This window comes from Thalassophryne amazonica, chromosome 16 (genome assembly GCF_902500255.1).
Source record: "Thalassophryne amazonica chromosome 16, fThaAma1.1, whole genome shotgun sequence".
NCBI classification, from domain to species: Eukaryota; Metazoa; Chordata; class Actinopteri; order Batrachoidiformes; family Batrachoididae; genus Thalassophryne; species Thalassophryne amazonica.
In genome coordinates, this window is record NC_047118.1 from 79,715,900 (window position 1) to 79,733,929 (window position 18,030).

General features: G+C 42.5%; 1 protein-coding gene across 1 annotated transcript; it reads left to right on the top strand.

Annotated features, from left to right (window-relative positions):
• Positions 1-1,669: 1,669 nt before the first annotated feature.
• Positions 1,670-17,697, top strand: gh1 (growth hormone 1). Its single transcript, XM_034190361.1, has 7 exons — positions 1,670-1,815; positions 5,329-5,462; positions 5,593-5,709; positions 11,264-11,407; positions 17,241-17,387; positions 17,469-17,533; positions 17,567-17,697. Exons 1-6 carry the CDS (start codon positions 1,806-1,808, stop codon positions 17,529-17,531), a joined length of 615 nt encoding a protein of 204 aa, XP_034046252.1. The 5' UTR covers positions 1,670-1,805; the 3' UTR covers positions 17,532-17,533; positions 17,567-17,697.
• The last annotated feature ends 333 nt before the right edge of the window (positions 17,698-18,030 follow it).

Consider the following 18,030-nt stretch of genomic DNA (forward strand, 5'->3'; position numbering starts at 1 on the left):
TGGGAATTTATAAGTTAGGGTTAAATATTTCTGTGAGTGTATGTATGTATATATTGCACTTAGCAACAGCATTCTGAACCAGTTGAAGACTTCTGATATCATTTCGCAGCAAGTCAGTACTGATAATAATCAATTTTAGATAAAGCAGAAGCCATGAATCAGTGACAGAACAGGCTGAATTTAGGAGAAATTCACAAATAAAACAAAGCATTCATTGCAATGTCTAAAATGTGTATTATGAATAGACAGAGGCCAGTAATCGGTCTATCCCTAATGTGTATGTTGAAGGCCACTGTGGGGTCAAAGGTCATATTAAGATTTTTTCACTTTATTACTATGATGAATGACACAGACACATATTCCAATTTTATGTTAACTGATCAAACTGCTGTATGTGTTACAAAACACCAATGACCGTCATCTCATTCTCTTCTGTGTTTAAAAGTAAGAAATTGTAGGACATGAAGTTTATCTTCTGGAATCATAATTTCAGATTATTTGCATTAACTGGCAAGTAGAGTTGAGTGTCATCAGCATAACAGTTACTAGTAATTCCATAGTGTCACAGTATCTGTCCAAGAGGTGCTATGTAAATGAAACAAACAAACAAACAACAAACAAACAAACAAAAAAACAATGAAAAAAACAGTGGGCTTAATACAGAACATTGCTGTAGCCCATATTTCACTGTAGAAATTTTGGTAGTAGTGCTACTGTACAAGATACATTATGATTGGGTTAATAAATACACCAACAATGAGAGAACCTGACCAGAAATGACAAAACTAATTTTTAATTTGAACAACAAATGATGATCAGGAGTGTCAAAAGCTGTGCTGATGTCCAGCAGCAGTCCTGGGATGATGTCTTAAACCATGGTGAGCAGACGATCATTAGTAAGTGATGGCTCTGTGGAGTGATAAGTCCTAAATATCAACTGCATTGATTCAAAAAGATTACTATCAAACAGATAAGACACAAGCTGCTGTGAAACTACTTCTGCAAGAATTTTCAAACAAAAAGATAATTATGATATCGGTCCCAAGTGAAGACCACAGGTCCTTAAACAAGGACCTGTGGTCTTAACAAGACAAGCTGACAAGTTGTCTTGTTAACTTGTGTAGTTGACAAGACAAGTTGTGTTTTTAAGCATCATTCACAATCTTCCACAGTGTTGTCAAGAAGACATTGTCAAAATCTGTAAATATCAGTTTTCCATCAGAATTAGCACCTAACATCATTATGGGCTCATTCAGCCTCACTGAAGTTTGGAGACATAGTTTTGTCTCACTATCGTTAGTTTCCTCGTCTTAATAATCCAAAAAATCTGGAATGTCGAGCAGCTTGCAGATGATTAAATAAGGTTGACTTGTTTTGAAATTAATTACACCTAAATTTGATCCTTTACAGTAAAAGTGAGAATGTTTGCTAATAGCACAGTTTATAGTGCACAAAGCACTGCAGTGTTAGTGTTAGTGCACGTTAGTGGATTAGATAACGTGTTTATCAGAACATGTTAATATTCTAACGTTAGTGTGTGTGAAGTGATCACTAAACATTAGTCTGACAAGCAGATCCAGACTGGTTCAAATGTGACACCGGTCTGACACAAACACACACACACACACACACACAGATGTGTGTGTGTGTGTTTGTTTTGGATGCTTCATGTTTCCTTTTTGATGAATTTAATCATTTTTTTTGCTGCTATAAAACAACAAGATCAGAACACTGAAAACTGACCTCAGCTCAGATTAGTCAAACCTGACTTTACCCAGCCTGAGTTCTCGTACACTCAAGTCGCCATGGACAAAGGTAAGATTTCTCTTTTTTGTTTAAAGTTTTCTTCAATGAGCCATTATCGCTCTTTGCCACAAGTTGACTCAAACTGAAGTCTGTGTTTTGATCCTGTTCTTTGTTAATTACAGCTGTGAAATCACTTATGCTTTGTCATGTATAAACCAGCTTTGCCAAAATCATCCTTTATCAGTTACGATGTGAGCAGATTTATGAGCGCTAAATGTGGGGAGCATAATCCACCCCAGCAAACACAACACTAAAAGTATTGATTCCAAACAATTAAGTACTGCTGATATAACGTAGTTTGAGATATTTGCAGAAATCCATCATCAGTCACTCAGATCAGCATCCAGACTGTATCCAAACTGAGTCCATACACCAAAAACTGTATACAAACTAACAAAACTACGATCAAACTGTTTCTAAATTGTATTCAACAATCCAAACTGTAAGGAAATCATGCAATCTGTATCCAAACTGTTACCAAACTGTATCCAAGCTGTGTGCAAACTGTGTCCAAACTGTATCCAGACTGTCCATGCCGTATCCAAACTTTATCCAAGAGAGTATCTAAATTAGGGGCCCATAACTGGATAAGCGACAAAAAATGAACAAATGAATGAATAAATTAAATTTCTGTCATGACAAGCAGACACAGACAGACAGACAGACAGACAATACAAAGGTTCATTAAAACAGATTTTACACATTTTGATGGCTTTAAATATGTGATGAAGCTGCAAATATTTAACAAACATTTAAATAGTTGTAATGTTACACTATTAACAGGTGTGCACATAACTGGTGCGCAGGTGTTCATGCCTGCTAAAAATACATGATGTGCAGCCAAAAACACAGAGGGAAGCACTTCGCAGGAGCAAAGCGATGGTGACAGATGGACTTCTCATGAATGTGCTGTGTAACATTATAAAACAGGAATAAAGTCTAACTTAAAATGTTTATAAAATACAGATGTCAGACTCAGCATCACCTGATATTCAACAATATAGGTCTTAAATTGTTTGGGTGGGCGGTAATTTTTTTTTATTTTGGATGTTGTGTGCAATAAAAGTTTATGTCTTGCTGGAGATTAGTGACACACTAACATGTTCGTTATCTAAGCATTGGGGTGGTTTTAAATTTTGTACTACAAGTGAACGTCAGTGTGGCACAAAAACATTATTAGTGTTGAATTGGTCAAACTAATGCCTCTGAAGGCTTCTACGTGTTATATCCATGCATCAACAGGAAGGTGACATGTACATCAGAAGGCAGCAGATCTCTTATCAGAATGCACCAAATTTTGAAGAAATTCACTTCATCATGGAAACATTAGTTTCACAGTTGCCTGAGGTCATTCTGTCAAATTATTTGGTTTGTGCTGATCGTCACAGTGCCTGCAAAAAACAACAACAACAACAACAACAATGAAGTAATCAGTACTCACTTTAATACTTCATTTATAAATATTGTGTAGCTTTAAGAGATGTATTTCAAAGTCCTGCCGCATTGTGCCGCCAAAATCACACTGAAAAAAAATTTGGAGTGACATTTACTTGAAAAAGCCTAGGCAAGTTTTTTCACTCAGAAATTCCAATTAAATTTTACTTGCATATTAGTTTATCTAAAAGAATAACTCAAGTAACATTTACTAGCAATTATCAACTGAATATTTTCATTGAATTTTACTCTCTCTTTATTCATAAAAAGTGAAACTTTTCAGCTGTTCCCCTTGTTTTCACAGCAGATCCATTTTGCATCTGCATGTTGATTTGGCACAAATTCTATACTGGCTGCCCTTCCTGATGGACCTCCACATTACATGGAGAAATGCGGCAGGGATGGGGTTTGAACCGGGAACCTTTTGCACTGAAACCAAGTTGCACTAAGCACTTGGCCACACCTCTGCATACTATGGATTATTAAAAATACTTAAATTTGTCAGACAGTGAGACAAAAGAAATTCTGTTTAGAAAAAAGATGCATCAAGATGCATCAATGGTTGTTTTATAATGAACACATTCATGAATTAATGATCAAAGATCTGCTGTGGCAACTCCGAGTGAAAACAAGGGAAGCCAAAGGGACTTAAAACTCAGTGCAGGGGTGGTGGACAAGCAGTTCGTGCACTTGGTTTTAGTGCAAAAGGTTCCCGGTTCAAATCCCACCCCTGCCACATTTCTCCATGTAATGTGGAGGTCCATCAGGAAGGGCATCCAGTGTAGAATTTGTGCCAAATCAACATGCAGATCCAAATTGGATCTACTGTGGCAACCTTGAGTGAAAACAAGGAGAACAGCTGAAAATTTTTACTTTCCACAAGTTCTTTTATACTCACTCGACTGGTAAGCACTGAAAGCCGAGATAGACATGTCCCAACTTGTCCTCTAACATGCCGAAACGGAGGTGTTCCTTTGTCTCGCTTCATCAGCGAATCGGTCGTGACGCGCGAAGCCTCCGCGCGGCTTTCCATGACAAAATCTCTTGTTAAAAGTGAAATCTGCCGGAAAATGGATGATGTCCAGGTCTTGTGATAACCAGAGAAAGAGCACACGACGGTCTCGTATCCACAGAGCCATCAGCTTAGAAATGATCCAGTGGTTTGTGCCGCATCGTCGCAGCTCGCAGCGCGGCGCACCGACCGTCCTTTAAAGGTGTCCTTAAACCTGTAGTTAAAGTCCTTATTCTCTGTGAAGCCCGTAAAATTTTCACTGAAAGCCAAATAAATTTTTCGAATGGTTTCCAGGTGCCAGTCTCTAACAGCTTCTGAAAAAATTCTGATGGAAAAAAAGTCCTTTTCATTCCGCCATTTCCAGACAATGAAAATCCGACGAGGGGGCGGGACCACTCCTTCCACAAGGCGTGCTCACAGGCGAATGACGTCACCGACAGGCGTGGAAAAACTCACGCATGCGCACGAGGGTTCAAGCATGTCTGATGTAAAAACATATAAATGAAATCCATATAGTTTTTGAAAAAAATAAAAAGGTACGATACTTTACAGACAGACCTCGTATGCAAGTACAATTTACTTAAGAATTCTCCTTGTAAAATTTACTTGGAATTTCTGAGCGAAAAAACTTGCCTAGGTTTTTCAAGTAAATATTATTCCACATTTTCTTCAATGCATATTATACAGAGCAAAATTCATTGTTTTCTTGATTTTACTCTACCTCAGGAAATTGTCCTTTTTAAAGGTACTGTCTAAAGGTGTAATTTCTTGCATATCAAAATGTTCACAACAATCTCCGCTTTCGATGAAAACTGAAACGTGGTGGCTCTGAGGGATAACAGCATTTTAAAACGTATTTAAAATCTGTTTTTTTTTTGTTTTGTTTTGTTTTTTTCTTATTTAACATCAGTTAATGACACACTCTTTGGTACTTTTCCTCCAGTGCAGATTTCTGGTATTTTATAAACCACTAATTCTTTGTGTGTCAGATATCTGCAACTTTTGTTTCCTGGCTTTGTGATCTGGCTTAGGTAGAACTTCTAAGACTTTCTGTCTGACGTGCTTCTATCCCACAGTCTACATCCTGGTCTGTGTCTTGTGTCTCGGTGTTTCTGGTCAGCCAATCACAGACTCTCAGCGTCTATTTTCCATCGCTATCAACCGGGTGCAGCATCTCCACCTGCTGGCCCAGAGACTCTTCTCTGACTTTGTAAGTCTGTCAAACACTCAGTCAGTGGACATTCATGAACTCACTCATTTTCAACCGCTTATCCGGGATCGGGTCGCGGGAGTGGACATTCAGTGGGATTTAAATAACCAACTGTGTCTGTGTCTGTTAGGAGAATTCTCTACAGATGGAGGAACGGCGTCAACTCAACAAAGTTTTCCTGCATGATTTCTGCAACTCTGATTATATCATCAGTCCCGTCAACAAGCATGAGACACAACGTAGCTCTGTCAGTGCACACAGCACTTCAGCACATTTTACAACAAACAGTAGAACACACACACCAGACCCTGTGGTACACCTGGCACTACAAAACAGCACCAGTGTCATTTTCACAAGCAGCACCTGCAGACGAACGAAGGTCCAAGTCCTTCATTCTTCTGCAAAGATATCAGCATCATAAAACACCTCTGATGTTTGACCTCATGACTCCATAAGATCTTCTCTGGATCTCAAAGAGACATGAGTGTCACTGCTGAAATACCGTAAGTGAATGTCTCTACAGGTTCAACACTTTCAGGGACCACATACAGAGACACTTCTGATGGCCAGTCCAGGAACTCATTAAAAGCCTGGATCTTGATAATAATAATAATAATAATAATGCTTTATTTACTTATAGCACTTTGAAATGAAAAGTCTTAAGTCTACAACCCCAATTACAATGAAGTTGGGATGTTGTGTGAAATGTAAATAGAAACAGAATACAATGATTTGCAAATCCTCTTCAACCTATATTTAATTGAATACACCACAAAGACAAGATATTTAATGTTCAAACTGACAAACTTTAATGTTTTTGTGCAAATATTTGCTCATTTTGAACTGGATGCCTACAACACGTTTCACAACATGTTTCACCACTGTGTTACATCACCTTTCCTTTTAACAACACTCAATAAGCATTTGGGAACTGGGACACTAATTATGAGTGTCATGATTGGATATAAAAGGAGCATCCCCAAAAGGCTCAGCCATTCACAAGCAAAGATGGGGTGAAGATCACCACTTTATGAACAACTGTGTGAAAAAATAGTCCAACAGTTTAAGAACAATGTTTCTCAGCGTTCAATTACAAGGAATTTAGGGATTCCATCATCTACAGTCAATAATATAATCAGAAGATTCAGAGAATCTGGAGAACTTTCTACACGTAAGCAGCAAGGCCGAAAACCAACATTGAATGCCTGTGACCTTCTATCCCTCAGGCAGCACTGCATTAAAAACCGACATCATTGTGTAATGGATCTTACCGCGTGGGCTCAGGAACACTTCAGAAAACCACTGTCCGTTAACACAGTTCGTCGCTACATCTACAAGTGCAAGTTAAAACTCTACCATGCAAAGTGAAAGCCATACATCAACAACATCCTGGAACACCGCCGCCTTCTCTGCGCCTGAGCTCATTTGAAATGGACAGACACAAAGTGGAAAAGTGTGCTGTGGTCTGATGAGTCCACTTTTCAAATTGTTTTTGGAAATCATGGACGCCGTGTCCTCAGGACAAAAGAGGAAAAAGACCATCCAAACTGTTACCAGTGCAAAGTTCAAAAGCCAGCATCTGTGATGATATGGGGGTGTGTTAGTGCCCATGGCATGGACAACTTACACATCTGTGACGGCACCATCAATGCTGAAAGGTACATCCAGGTTTTGGAGCAACACATGCTGCCATCCAAGCAACGTCTTTTTCAGGGACGTTCCTGCCACATTCTGCATGTGGTACAACAGCATGGCTTCATAGTAAAAGAGTGCGGGTACTAGACTGGACTGCCTGCAGTCCAGACCTGTCACCCATTGAAAATGTGTGGCGCATTATGAAGGGTAAAATACGACAACGGAGACCCCGGACTGTTGAACAACTGAAGTTGTACATCAAGCAAGAATGGGAAAGAATTCCAACTACAAAACTTCAACAATTAGTGTCCTCAGTTCCCAAACGCTTATTGAGTGTTGTTAGAAGGAAAGATGATGTAACACAGTGGTAAACATACCACTGTCCCAGCTTTTTTGAAACGTGTTGCAGGCATCCATTTCAAAATGAGCAAATATTTGCACAAAAACAATAATGTTTATCAGTTTGAACATTAAATATCTTGTCTTTGTGGTGTATTCAATTGAATATAGGTTGAAAATGATTTGCAGATCATTGTATTCTGTTTTTAATTTACGAGGTCTGTTAGAAGAGTAACGGACCTTTATATTTTTTGCAAAAACTATATGGATTTGAATCATGTGTGATTGCATCAGCCAAGCTTGAACCTTTGTGCGCATGCGTGAGTTTTTTCACGCCTGTCGGTTGCGTCATTCGCCTGTGAGCACGCCTTGTGGGAGGAGTGCTCCAGCCCCCTCATCGGATTTTCATTGTCAGGAAATTGGCTGATCGACTGCCGCTTTGCTTCATCAAAATTTTTTCAGAAAGTGTGAGAGACAGCCAAGTAGAAACCATTTGGAAAATTCAGATGGCTTTCGGTGAAGATCTTATGTGGATCACACAGATTAAGGACAATTACAACTGGATTAAAGATGGCCCACAGCAGCGGATGGTGCGCCGCGCACGGAGTGGCGATCGACAGGCTCAAACGGGACGTCGTCTGACTACCAGAGAAATGGCAAGACAGCTGGACATAGCACTTTTTCGGCACATTCCACTGTTACAGGAGTTTTTGTAATGGAAAGAGGAGCGGAGAAATTCGCCACGGAGCCACTCATGGCGCGGGACGAAAGCACCTCCGTGTTGGTCTCACAGGACAAGCCCTAACATGCCCAGCTCTTGCACCATTCTGACTGAGTGGCTTTTCAGTCGTGTGACTATCCAAGAAATTGTGGACGAGCTGGACATGCCACAACATGTCCTGTGAGGCTTCATCACGGCATTGCTTTTTGTTCTGTGCCCTGCGCCTCGGTCCCGATGCGCGAATTCCTCCGCACGTCTTTTCATGACAAAAAACTCCTGTAACAGTGGAATGTGCCGTTCATTTCCAAAGTAAACGCTTTGTTGATCCGCGACGTCATCTGACTACCACAGAAATGGCAGAAGAGTTTGACATCGGCACTTTTTTGGCATGAAAAGACATGCGGAGGAATTTGTGCGTCGGGATGGAGGTGCAGGGCACAGAACAAAAAGCAACGCCGTGATGAAGCCTCACAGGACATGTTGTGGCATGTCCAGCTCGTCCACAATTTCTCGGATAATCACACGACTGAAAAGCCACCGAAAGCTGTCTGAATCTTCCGAATGGTGCAAGAGCTGGGCATGTTAGGGCTTGTCCTGTGAGACAAACACGGAGGTGCTTTCGTCCCGCGCCATGAGCGGCTCCGTGGCGAATTTCTCCGCTCCTCTTTCCATTACAAAAACTCCTGTAACAGTGGAATGTGCTTCGAGGCGGCAGCGTCTCACCGTTTCAAGTTGAAAACTTCCACATTTCAGGTTCTGTTGATCCAGGAAGTCGTCAGAGAACAGAGAACTTTCAGAAGAAGTCGGCATGAGGAGTTTATTCGGACATTCCATTGTTAACGGACATTTTGTAATGAAAGAACATGCGGGCAGAGGCACATGTCGGGCTGGACCCGACCGCGGGGGGTCGCGACAGGAAAAACACCTCCGTTGCAAACCTTAACGGGCAAGTTGGAACATGCCCAGCTGTTAAACAATTTCTCAGTTACTCACTTGTTGAAAGCCATCAAAAGCCGCCTGAATTTTACAAATGGTTTTCAACACGGAGGTGTTTTTCCTGTCGCGGCGCACACAGATTTGCCGAGTTGTCACGGAAACGACTCGGCGAATTTGCGCGCACGTCTTTCATTACAAAATGTCCTTAAACAGTGGAATGTCCGCATAAAGTCCTCATGCCGGCCTCTTCTGAATCTTCTCTGTTCTCTCACGACGTCCTGGGTGAATTAAGCCTTAAATTAGGATGTTTTCAGGTCGAAACAGGCCGACGACGGCGCCTGGAAGCGCTGCACAACGTCCCGCTCCGTGGGAAGTCCTTACAGTGACAGAAACACCCCATAATCTCTCATCAGCCGTTAAACTTTTCACCGAAAACCAGCTTAATTTCTCAAATAGTGTCCACTCGGATATCCCTCACAGGTCCAGAAAAAATGTTGATAAAGCAACGCGTGCCATCTCGAGCAGCGTGTGAAACAAAGGAATTCAGCCGAGAGGGCGGGACCACATCTCACTCAAGGCCTGCCCACAGGGAAATGACGTCACCGACACGCGTGAAAAAACTCACGCATGCGCACGAGGGTTCAAGCATGATTGGTGTAGTCGCACGTCATTCAAATCCATATAGTTAAAAAAAAAATAAAAGGGTCGGTTTATTATCTAATAGACCACGTAAATATACGAGGTCTGTCAGAAAAGTATCGGACCTTTTTATTTTTTGCAAAAACCTGATGGATTTGAATCACGTGTGCTTGCACGAGCCAACCTTGAACCTTCATGCGCATGCGTGAACTTTTTCACGCCTGTCGATTGCATCATTTTCTGGTAAGCAGCCTTTGTGTGAGGACATGTGCAGTGCTCTCGGCGGATTTTCATTTCAAGGAAAAAGACGGAACGAATGGAGCAGTGCCGTATCAAATTTTGCCAGAAACTGGGCGACAGCCAGGTGGAAACCATTCAGATGATTCAGACGGCTTTCGGTGATTTTCAGTCGTGTGACTATCCGAGAAATTGAGGTGGGCATGTCACAGCATGTCCTGTGAGACTTCAACACGAAGGTGCTTTTGCGCCGCCGTCAGCAGCAGCATGAATTTCACCGCCACTCTTTTCATGGCCAAATCTTCTGTCACAGTGAAATGTACCGAAAAAGTGCTGATGTCCACCTCTTCCGCAATTTCTCGGATAGTCACACGATGGTCCCACATCACCACAGCATTCACTTTGGAAATGATCTGGTCATTTCAGCATGTTGATGGCCGACCGTAGCGCGGCTCGCTCTCCACCGCTGTGCAGACGTCTTTAAACCGGTTGTACCGCTCCTTAATCTGTGTGATACCCATAGCATTGTCACCGAAAGCCGTCTGAATCTTCTGCATGGTTTCCACCTGGCTGTCACCCAGTTTCTGGCAAAATTTGATGCGGCGCTGCTCCAGTCATTCCGTCTTTTTCCTTGAAATGAAAATCTGCCGAGCGCACAAGACACGTCCCACACAAACACTGCTTACCAGGAAATTATGCAATCGACAGGTGTGAAAAAGTTCACGTATGCACACGAAGGTTCAAGGTTTGCTCATGCAAGCACACGTGATTTAAATCCATCAGGCTTTTGCAAAAAATAAAAAGGTCCAATACTTTTCTAACAGACCTCGTAAATACACAATATACACAATACACAAAAAACAGACATACTGATCAAAACTACTGTACTGGCTACTACTCTCCTCTCATTCCTTCTCTTTGTTCCGTGTCATCCCAATCTAAGATGAGGTTCAAACTGAAACAGTTGAAATGAGGTGTGGTCAGGAAGAGAGATGGCACTTTGATATCTTTTGTCACCAGAAACCATTTGCAACTTAAGCAACTAAAAGCCAGGTCTAAAGTCCAGCACTGTACAAGGAGTACCACAGTCAGCGGTGCCTTACATAAGCGGTTTCACAATGCCCATACAATCTGCCGGCACATAACATCACCAGTCACTTGCGGCAGTATTATATTAATGTTACAGTGTATTATGGCCACTGTACATAAAAGTGGTGCATGGGGAGGGAGAAAATAACTCATATTTTATTAAGTTCTCTCTCTCTGTGTGTTCACTGTGTTTAATTTATTGCAGGTGCTAAAGCTGCTGTCAATCTCTTATAATTTGATTGAGTCTTGGGAGTTTCCCAGCCATTCTTTGTCAGGAGGATCCGCTCCCAGGAATCAGATTTCACCCAAACTGACGGAACTCAAGACTGGAATCCTTCTGCTGATCAGGGTAAATTTTTTCAGGGAAACACTTAAACAGAATACATCATAATAAATGCAGAACATGCAGTTATTTCACAGTACCAACTCAAATCAATCAGTACCTCCCCAAATAAAACACGGGAATGCTGGACATGATCCAGTACGCAGGTGCCTCAGTGTTGAGAACCCAGCGGCTGTAGAAGGTCAGGAATGCACCCATGTTCGACCTGACCAAGGACACACCCACGTTTGACCTGGCCAAGGACACATCCACGTTTCACCTGGCCAACAACGCACCCACGTTTGACCTGACCAAGGACACACCCACGTTTCACCTGGCCAACAACGCACCCATGTTTGACCTGACCAAGGACAAACCCACGTTTCACCTGACCAACAGCGCCCCCACGTTTGACCTGGCCGACACATCCACGTTTCACCTGACCAACAACGCACCCACGGTTCACCTGACCAAGGACACACCCACGTTTCACCTGACCAAGGACACATCCACGTTTCACCTGGCCAACAACGCACCCACGTTTGACCTGACCAAGGACACATCCATGTTTCACCTGGCCAAGGACACACCCACGTTTCACCTGACCAACAACGCACCCACGTTTGACCTGACCAAGGACACACCCACGTTTCACCTGACCAACAACGCACCCACGTTTGACCTGGCCAAGGACACACCCACGTTTCACCTGACCAACAACGCACCCATGTTTGACCTGACCAAGGACACACCCACGTTTCACCTGACCAACAACGCACCCACGTTTGACCTGGCCAAGGACACATCCACGTTTGACCTGGCCAAGGACACATCCACGTTTCACCTGGCCAAGGACACACCCATGTTTCACCTGACCAACAACGCACCCATGGTTCACCTGACCAAGGACACACCCACGTTTCACCTGGCCAAGGGGACACCCACATCTCCCCTGGCCAAGGACACACCCATGTTTCACCTGACCAAGGACACATCCACGGTTCACCTGACCAAGGACACACCCACGTCTCCCCTGGCCAAGGACACACCCACGTTCACCTGACCAACAATGCACCCACGGTTCACCTGACCAAGGACACACCCACGTTTCACCTGGCCAAGGGCACACCCACATCTCCCCTGGCCAAGAACACACCCACGTTTCACCTGACCAAGGACACACCCATGTTTCACCTGGCCAAGGACACATCCACGTTTCACCTGGCCAAGGACACACCCACATTTCACCTGACGAACAATGCACCCACGGTTCACCTGACCAAGGACACACCCACGTTTCACCTGGCCAAGGGCACACCCACGTCTCCCCTGGCCAAGGACACACCCATGTTTCACCTGACCAAGGACACACCCACATTTCACCTGACCAACAACGCACCCACGGTTCACCTGGCCAAGGACACACCCACGTTTCACCTGACCAAGGGCACACCCACGTCTCCCCTGGCCAAGGACACACCCACGTTTCACCTGACCAAGGGCACACCCACGTTTCACCTGACCAAGGACACACCCACATTTCACCTGACCAAGGACACACACACGTATCACCTGGCTGAAGCAGATATCAATCAATCAATCAACTTTTTTCTTATATAGCGCCAAATCATTTTGGCGCTATATAAAAAAAAATTGAAATTGAATTGAAATCACAACAAACAGTTGCCCCAAGGCGCTCCACATTGCAAGGCAAGGCCATACAATAATTATGAAAAACCCCAACGGTCAAAACGACCCCCTATGAGCAAGCACTTGGCCACAGTGGGAAGGAAAAACTCCCTTTAACAGGAAGAAACCTCCAGCAGAACCAGGCTCAGGGAGGGGCAGTCTTCTGCTGAGACTGGTTGGGGCTGAGGGAAAGAACCAGGAAAAAGAGATCGATCACTAATGATTAAATGCAGAGTGATGCATACGGAGCAAAAAGAGAAAGAAACAGTGCATCATGGGAACCCCCCCACAGTCTACGTCTAAAGCAACATAACCAAGGGATGGTCCAGGGTCACCCGATCCAGCCCTAACTATAAGCCTTAGCGAAAAGGAAAGTTTTAAGCCTAATCTTAAAAGTAGAGAGGGTATCTGTCTCCCTGATCTGAATTGGGAGCTGGTTCCACAGGAGAGGAGCCTGAAAGCTGAAGGCTCTGCCTCCCATTCTACTCTTACAAACCCTAGGAACTACAAGTAAGCCCGCAGTCTGAGAGCGAAGCGCTCTAATGGGGTAATATGGTACCACGAGGTCCCTAAGATAAGATGGGACCTGATTATTCAAAACCTTATAAGTAAGAAGAAGAATTTTAAATTCTATTCTAGCATTAACAGGAAGCCAATGAAGGGAGGCCAACACGGGTGAGATATGCTCTCTCCTGCTAGTCCCCGTCAGTACTCTAGCTGCAGCATTCTGAACCAACTGAAGGCTTTTTAGGGAACTTTTAGGACAACCTGATAATAATGAATTACAATAGTCCAGCCTAGAGGAAATAAATGCATGAATTAATTTTTCAGCATCACTCTGAGACAAGACCTTTCTGATTTTAGAGATATTGCGTAAATGCAAAAAGGCAGTCCTACATATTTGTTTAATATGCGCTTTGAATGACATATCCTGATCAAAAATAACTCCAAGATTTCTCACAGTATTACTAGAGATCAGGGAAATGCCATCCAGAGTAACGATCTGGTTAGACACCATGCTTCTAAGATTTGTGGGGCCAAGTACAATAACTTCAGTTTTATCTGAGTTTAAAAGCAGGAAATTAGAGGTCATCCATGTCTTTATGTCTGTAAGACAATCCTGCAGTTTAGCTAATTGGTGTGTATCCTCTGGCTTCATGGATAGATAAAGCTGGGTATCATCTGCGTAACAATGAAAATTTAAGCAATACCGTCTAATAATACTGCCCAAGGGAAGCATGTATAAAGTGAATAAAATTGGTCCTAGCACAGAACCTTGTGGAACTCCATAATTAACTTTAGTCTGTGAAGAAGATTCCCCATTTACATGAACAAACTGTAATCTATTAGATAAATATGATTCAAACCACCGCAGCGCAGTGCCTTTAATACCTATGACATGCTCCAATCTCTGCAATAAAATTTTATGGTCAACAGTATCAAAAGCAGCACTGAGGTCCAACAGAACAAGCACAGAGATAAGTCCACTGTCCGAAGCCACAAGAAGATCATTTGTAACCTTCACTAATGCTGTTTCTGTACTATGATGAATTCTAAAACCTGACTGAAACTCTTCAAATAGACCATTCCTCTGCAGGTGATCAGTTAGCTGTTTTACAACTACCCTCTCAAGAATCTTTGAGAGAAAAGGAAGGTTGGAGATTGGCCTATAATTAGCTAAGATAGCTGGGTCAAGTGATGGCTTTTTAAGTAATGGTTTAATTACTGCCACCTTAAAGGCCTGTGGTACATAACCAACTAACAAAGATAGATTGATCATATTTAAGATTGAAGCATTAAATAATGGTAGGACTTCCTTGAGCAGCCTGGCAGGAATGGGGTCTAATAAGCATGTTGATGGTTTGGATGAAGTAACTAATGAAAATATCTCAGACAGAACAATCGGAGAGAAAGAGTCTAACCAAATACCGGCATCACTGAAAGCAGCCAAAGATAACGATACATCTTTGGGATGGTTATGAGTAATTTTTTCTCTAATAGTCAAAATTTTGTTAGCAAAGAAAGTCATGAAGTCATTACTAGTTAAAGTTAATGGAATACTCAGCTCAATAGAGCTCTGACTCTTTGTCAGCCTGGCTACAGTGCTGAAAAGAAACCTGGGGTTGTTCTTATTTTCTTCAATTAGTGATGAGTAGAAAGATGTCCTAGCTTCACGAAGGGCTTTCTTATAGAGCAACAAACTCTTTTTCCAGGCTAAGTGAAGATCTTCTAAATTAGTGAGACGCCATTTCCTCTCCAACTTACGGGTTATCTGCTTTAAGCTACGAGTTTGTGAGTTATACCACGGAGTCAGACACTTCTGATTTAAAGCTCTCTTTTTCAGAGGAGCTACAGCATCCAAAGTTGTCTTCAATGAGGATGTAAAACTATTGACAAGATACTCTAACTCCCTTACAGAGTTTAGGTAGCTACTCTGCTCTGTGTTGGTATATGACATTAGAGAACATAAAGAAGGAATCATATCCTTAAACCTAGTTACAGCGCTTTCTGAAAGACTTCTAGTGTAATGAAACTTATTCCCCACTGCTGGGTAGTCCATCAGGGTAAATGTAAATGTTATTAAAAAATGATCAGACAAAAGGGAGTTTTCAGGGAATACTGTTAAGTCTTCTATTTCCATACCATAAGTCAGAACAAGATCTAAAATATGATTAAAATGGTGGGTGGACTCATTTACTTTTTGAGCAAAGCCGATAGAGTCTAATAATAGATTAAATGCAGTGTTGAGGCTGTCATTCTCAGCATCTGTGTGGATGTTAAAATCGCCCACTATAATTATCTTATCTGAGCTAAGCACTAAGTCAGACAAAAGGTCTGAAAATTCACAGAGAAACTCACAGTAACGACCAGGTGGACGATAGATAATAAATAAAACTGGTTTTTGGGACTTCCAATTTGGATGGACAAGACTAAGAGACAAGCTTTCAAATGAATTAAAGCTCTGTCTAGGTTTTTGATTAATTAATAAGCTGGAATGGAAGATTGCTGCTAAACCTCCGCCTCGGCCCGTGCTACGAGCATTCTGACAGTTAGTGTGACTCGGGGGTGTTGACTCATTTAAACTAACATATTCATCCTGCTGTAACCAGGTTTCTGTAAGGCAGAATAAATCAATATGTTGATCAATTATTATATCATTTACCAACAGGGACTTAGAAGAAAGAGACCTAATGTTTAATAGACCACATTTAACTGTTTTAGTCTGTGGTGCAGTTGAAGGTGCTATATTATTTTTTCTTTTTGAATTTTTATGCTTAAATAGATTTTTGCTGGTTATTGGTGGTCTGGGAGCAGGCACCGTCTCTACGGGGATGGGGTAATGAGGGGATGGCAGGGGGAGAGAAGCTGCAGAGAGGTGTATAAGACCACAGCTCTGCCTCCTGGTCCCAACGCTGGACAGTCACAGTTTGGAGGATCCAAAAAAATTGGCCAGATTTCTAGAAATGAGAGCTGCTCCCTCTAAAGTGGGATGGATGCCGTCTCTCCTAACAAGACCAGGTTTTCCCCAGAAGCTTTGCCAATTATCAATGAAGCCCACCTCATTTTTTGGACACCACTCAGACAGCCAGCAATTCAAGGAGAACATGCGGCTAAACATGTCACTCCCGGTCCGATTGGGGAGGGGCCCAGAGAAAACAACAGAGTCCGACATTGTTTTTGCAAAGTTACACACCGATTCAATGTTAATTTTAGTGACCTCCGATTGGCGTAACCGAGTGTCATTACTGCCGACGTGAATTACAATCTTACCAAATTTACGCTTAGCCTTAGCCAGCAATTTTCAAATGTCCTTATTTTGGAGAGGTGGGGTGGAACAGTTGTTTACTTGGCTGGTTGCCATCCAATACCCAAAGCTGCTCCATTTTGTGGATGCAGCAATGTGTGGCACTGTTGCATGTTCTCAGACACAAGCTGAGCATCTGTAAATGTTTCAAGAAACCTAAAATTTGATTAAAAAGTGTTATGTCCTTCTTAAAAAAGATCAGAATCCTCTTCAATATTATTAAATAAAACAAACAATTGTCAAATGCATGCAAACATTTTTCAAACAGAAAAAGGTTTGATTCCATTGTAAGTTACTATTTAGGGCATAATGACACAAAGATCATCACTCAGTTCTTTTTAAGTATTAGTATGTGGTTGACTGCAGGCTAGTCAGGATGGAACAGACATGGCTCCAGATCCCGCTGAGCTACAGCTCGCGCCATACGGAAACTACTACCAGAGTGTTGGAGGGGAGGAGTCGCTGCGCAGAATGTATGAACTGCTAGCCTGCTTTAAGAAAGACATGCACAAGGTGAGGAGGAAGAGGGTGGTTATGATGATGATGATGATGATGATGATGATGGTGATGGGGATGATACCTGTGTCTTTTCAGGTGGAGACGTATCTTTCAGTGGTGAAATGTAGACTGTCTCCAGAATCCAACTGCACCCTGTAGCCACGCCCATATACGGTGTGACCACGCCCTTTACAGTGTGGTTCGGTCTGCCCCCTGCTGCTGATATAATGCAATGTCACAGCTGTGAGATTTTCTAAAGCCGCGATGATGAAACTTGTGAAACAAACTATTTCAGTGTATCCACTAAACTTTGTGCTGCATCACATTCTGTTGTCACTGACTGTCTTTTTGTTGTTGTCATTATGGTTTTAAGTTTCAGCTCTTTATCATTCAATTTATTTCATTTATATAGCGCCAAATCACAACAAAGTTCCCTCAAGGCGATTCACACAAGTAAGGTCTAACCTTACCAACTCCCAGAGCAAACACACGGGTGACAGTGTTAAGGAAAAACGCCCTCTGATGATTTGAGGAAGAAACCTCAAGCAGACCAGACTCAAAGGCGTGACCCTCTGCTTGGGCCATGCTACCGACACAACTGACAATAGAAATATACAGGAAATTTTGGGACTCCATGCTGGTGTCCGGGACGGGAGGC

Excerpts from the sequence above, each read along its gene's own strand:
- gh1 (XM_034190361.1), top strand. Across the intron at positions 11,408-17,240 it reads GAATCCTTCTGCTGATCAGG|GCTAGTCAGGATGGAACAGA; the intron begins GTAAATTTTTTC and ends GGTTGACTGCAG. Across the intron at positions 17,388-17,468 it reads TTAAGAAAGACATGCACAAG|GTGGAGACGTATCTTTCAGT; the intron begins GTGAGGAGGAAG and ends GTGTCTTTTCAG.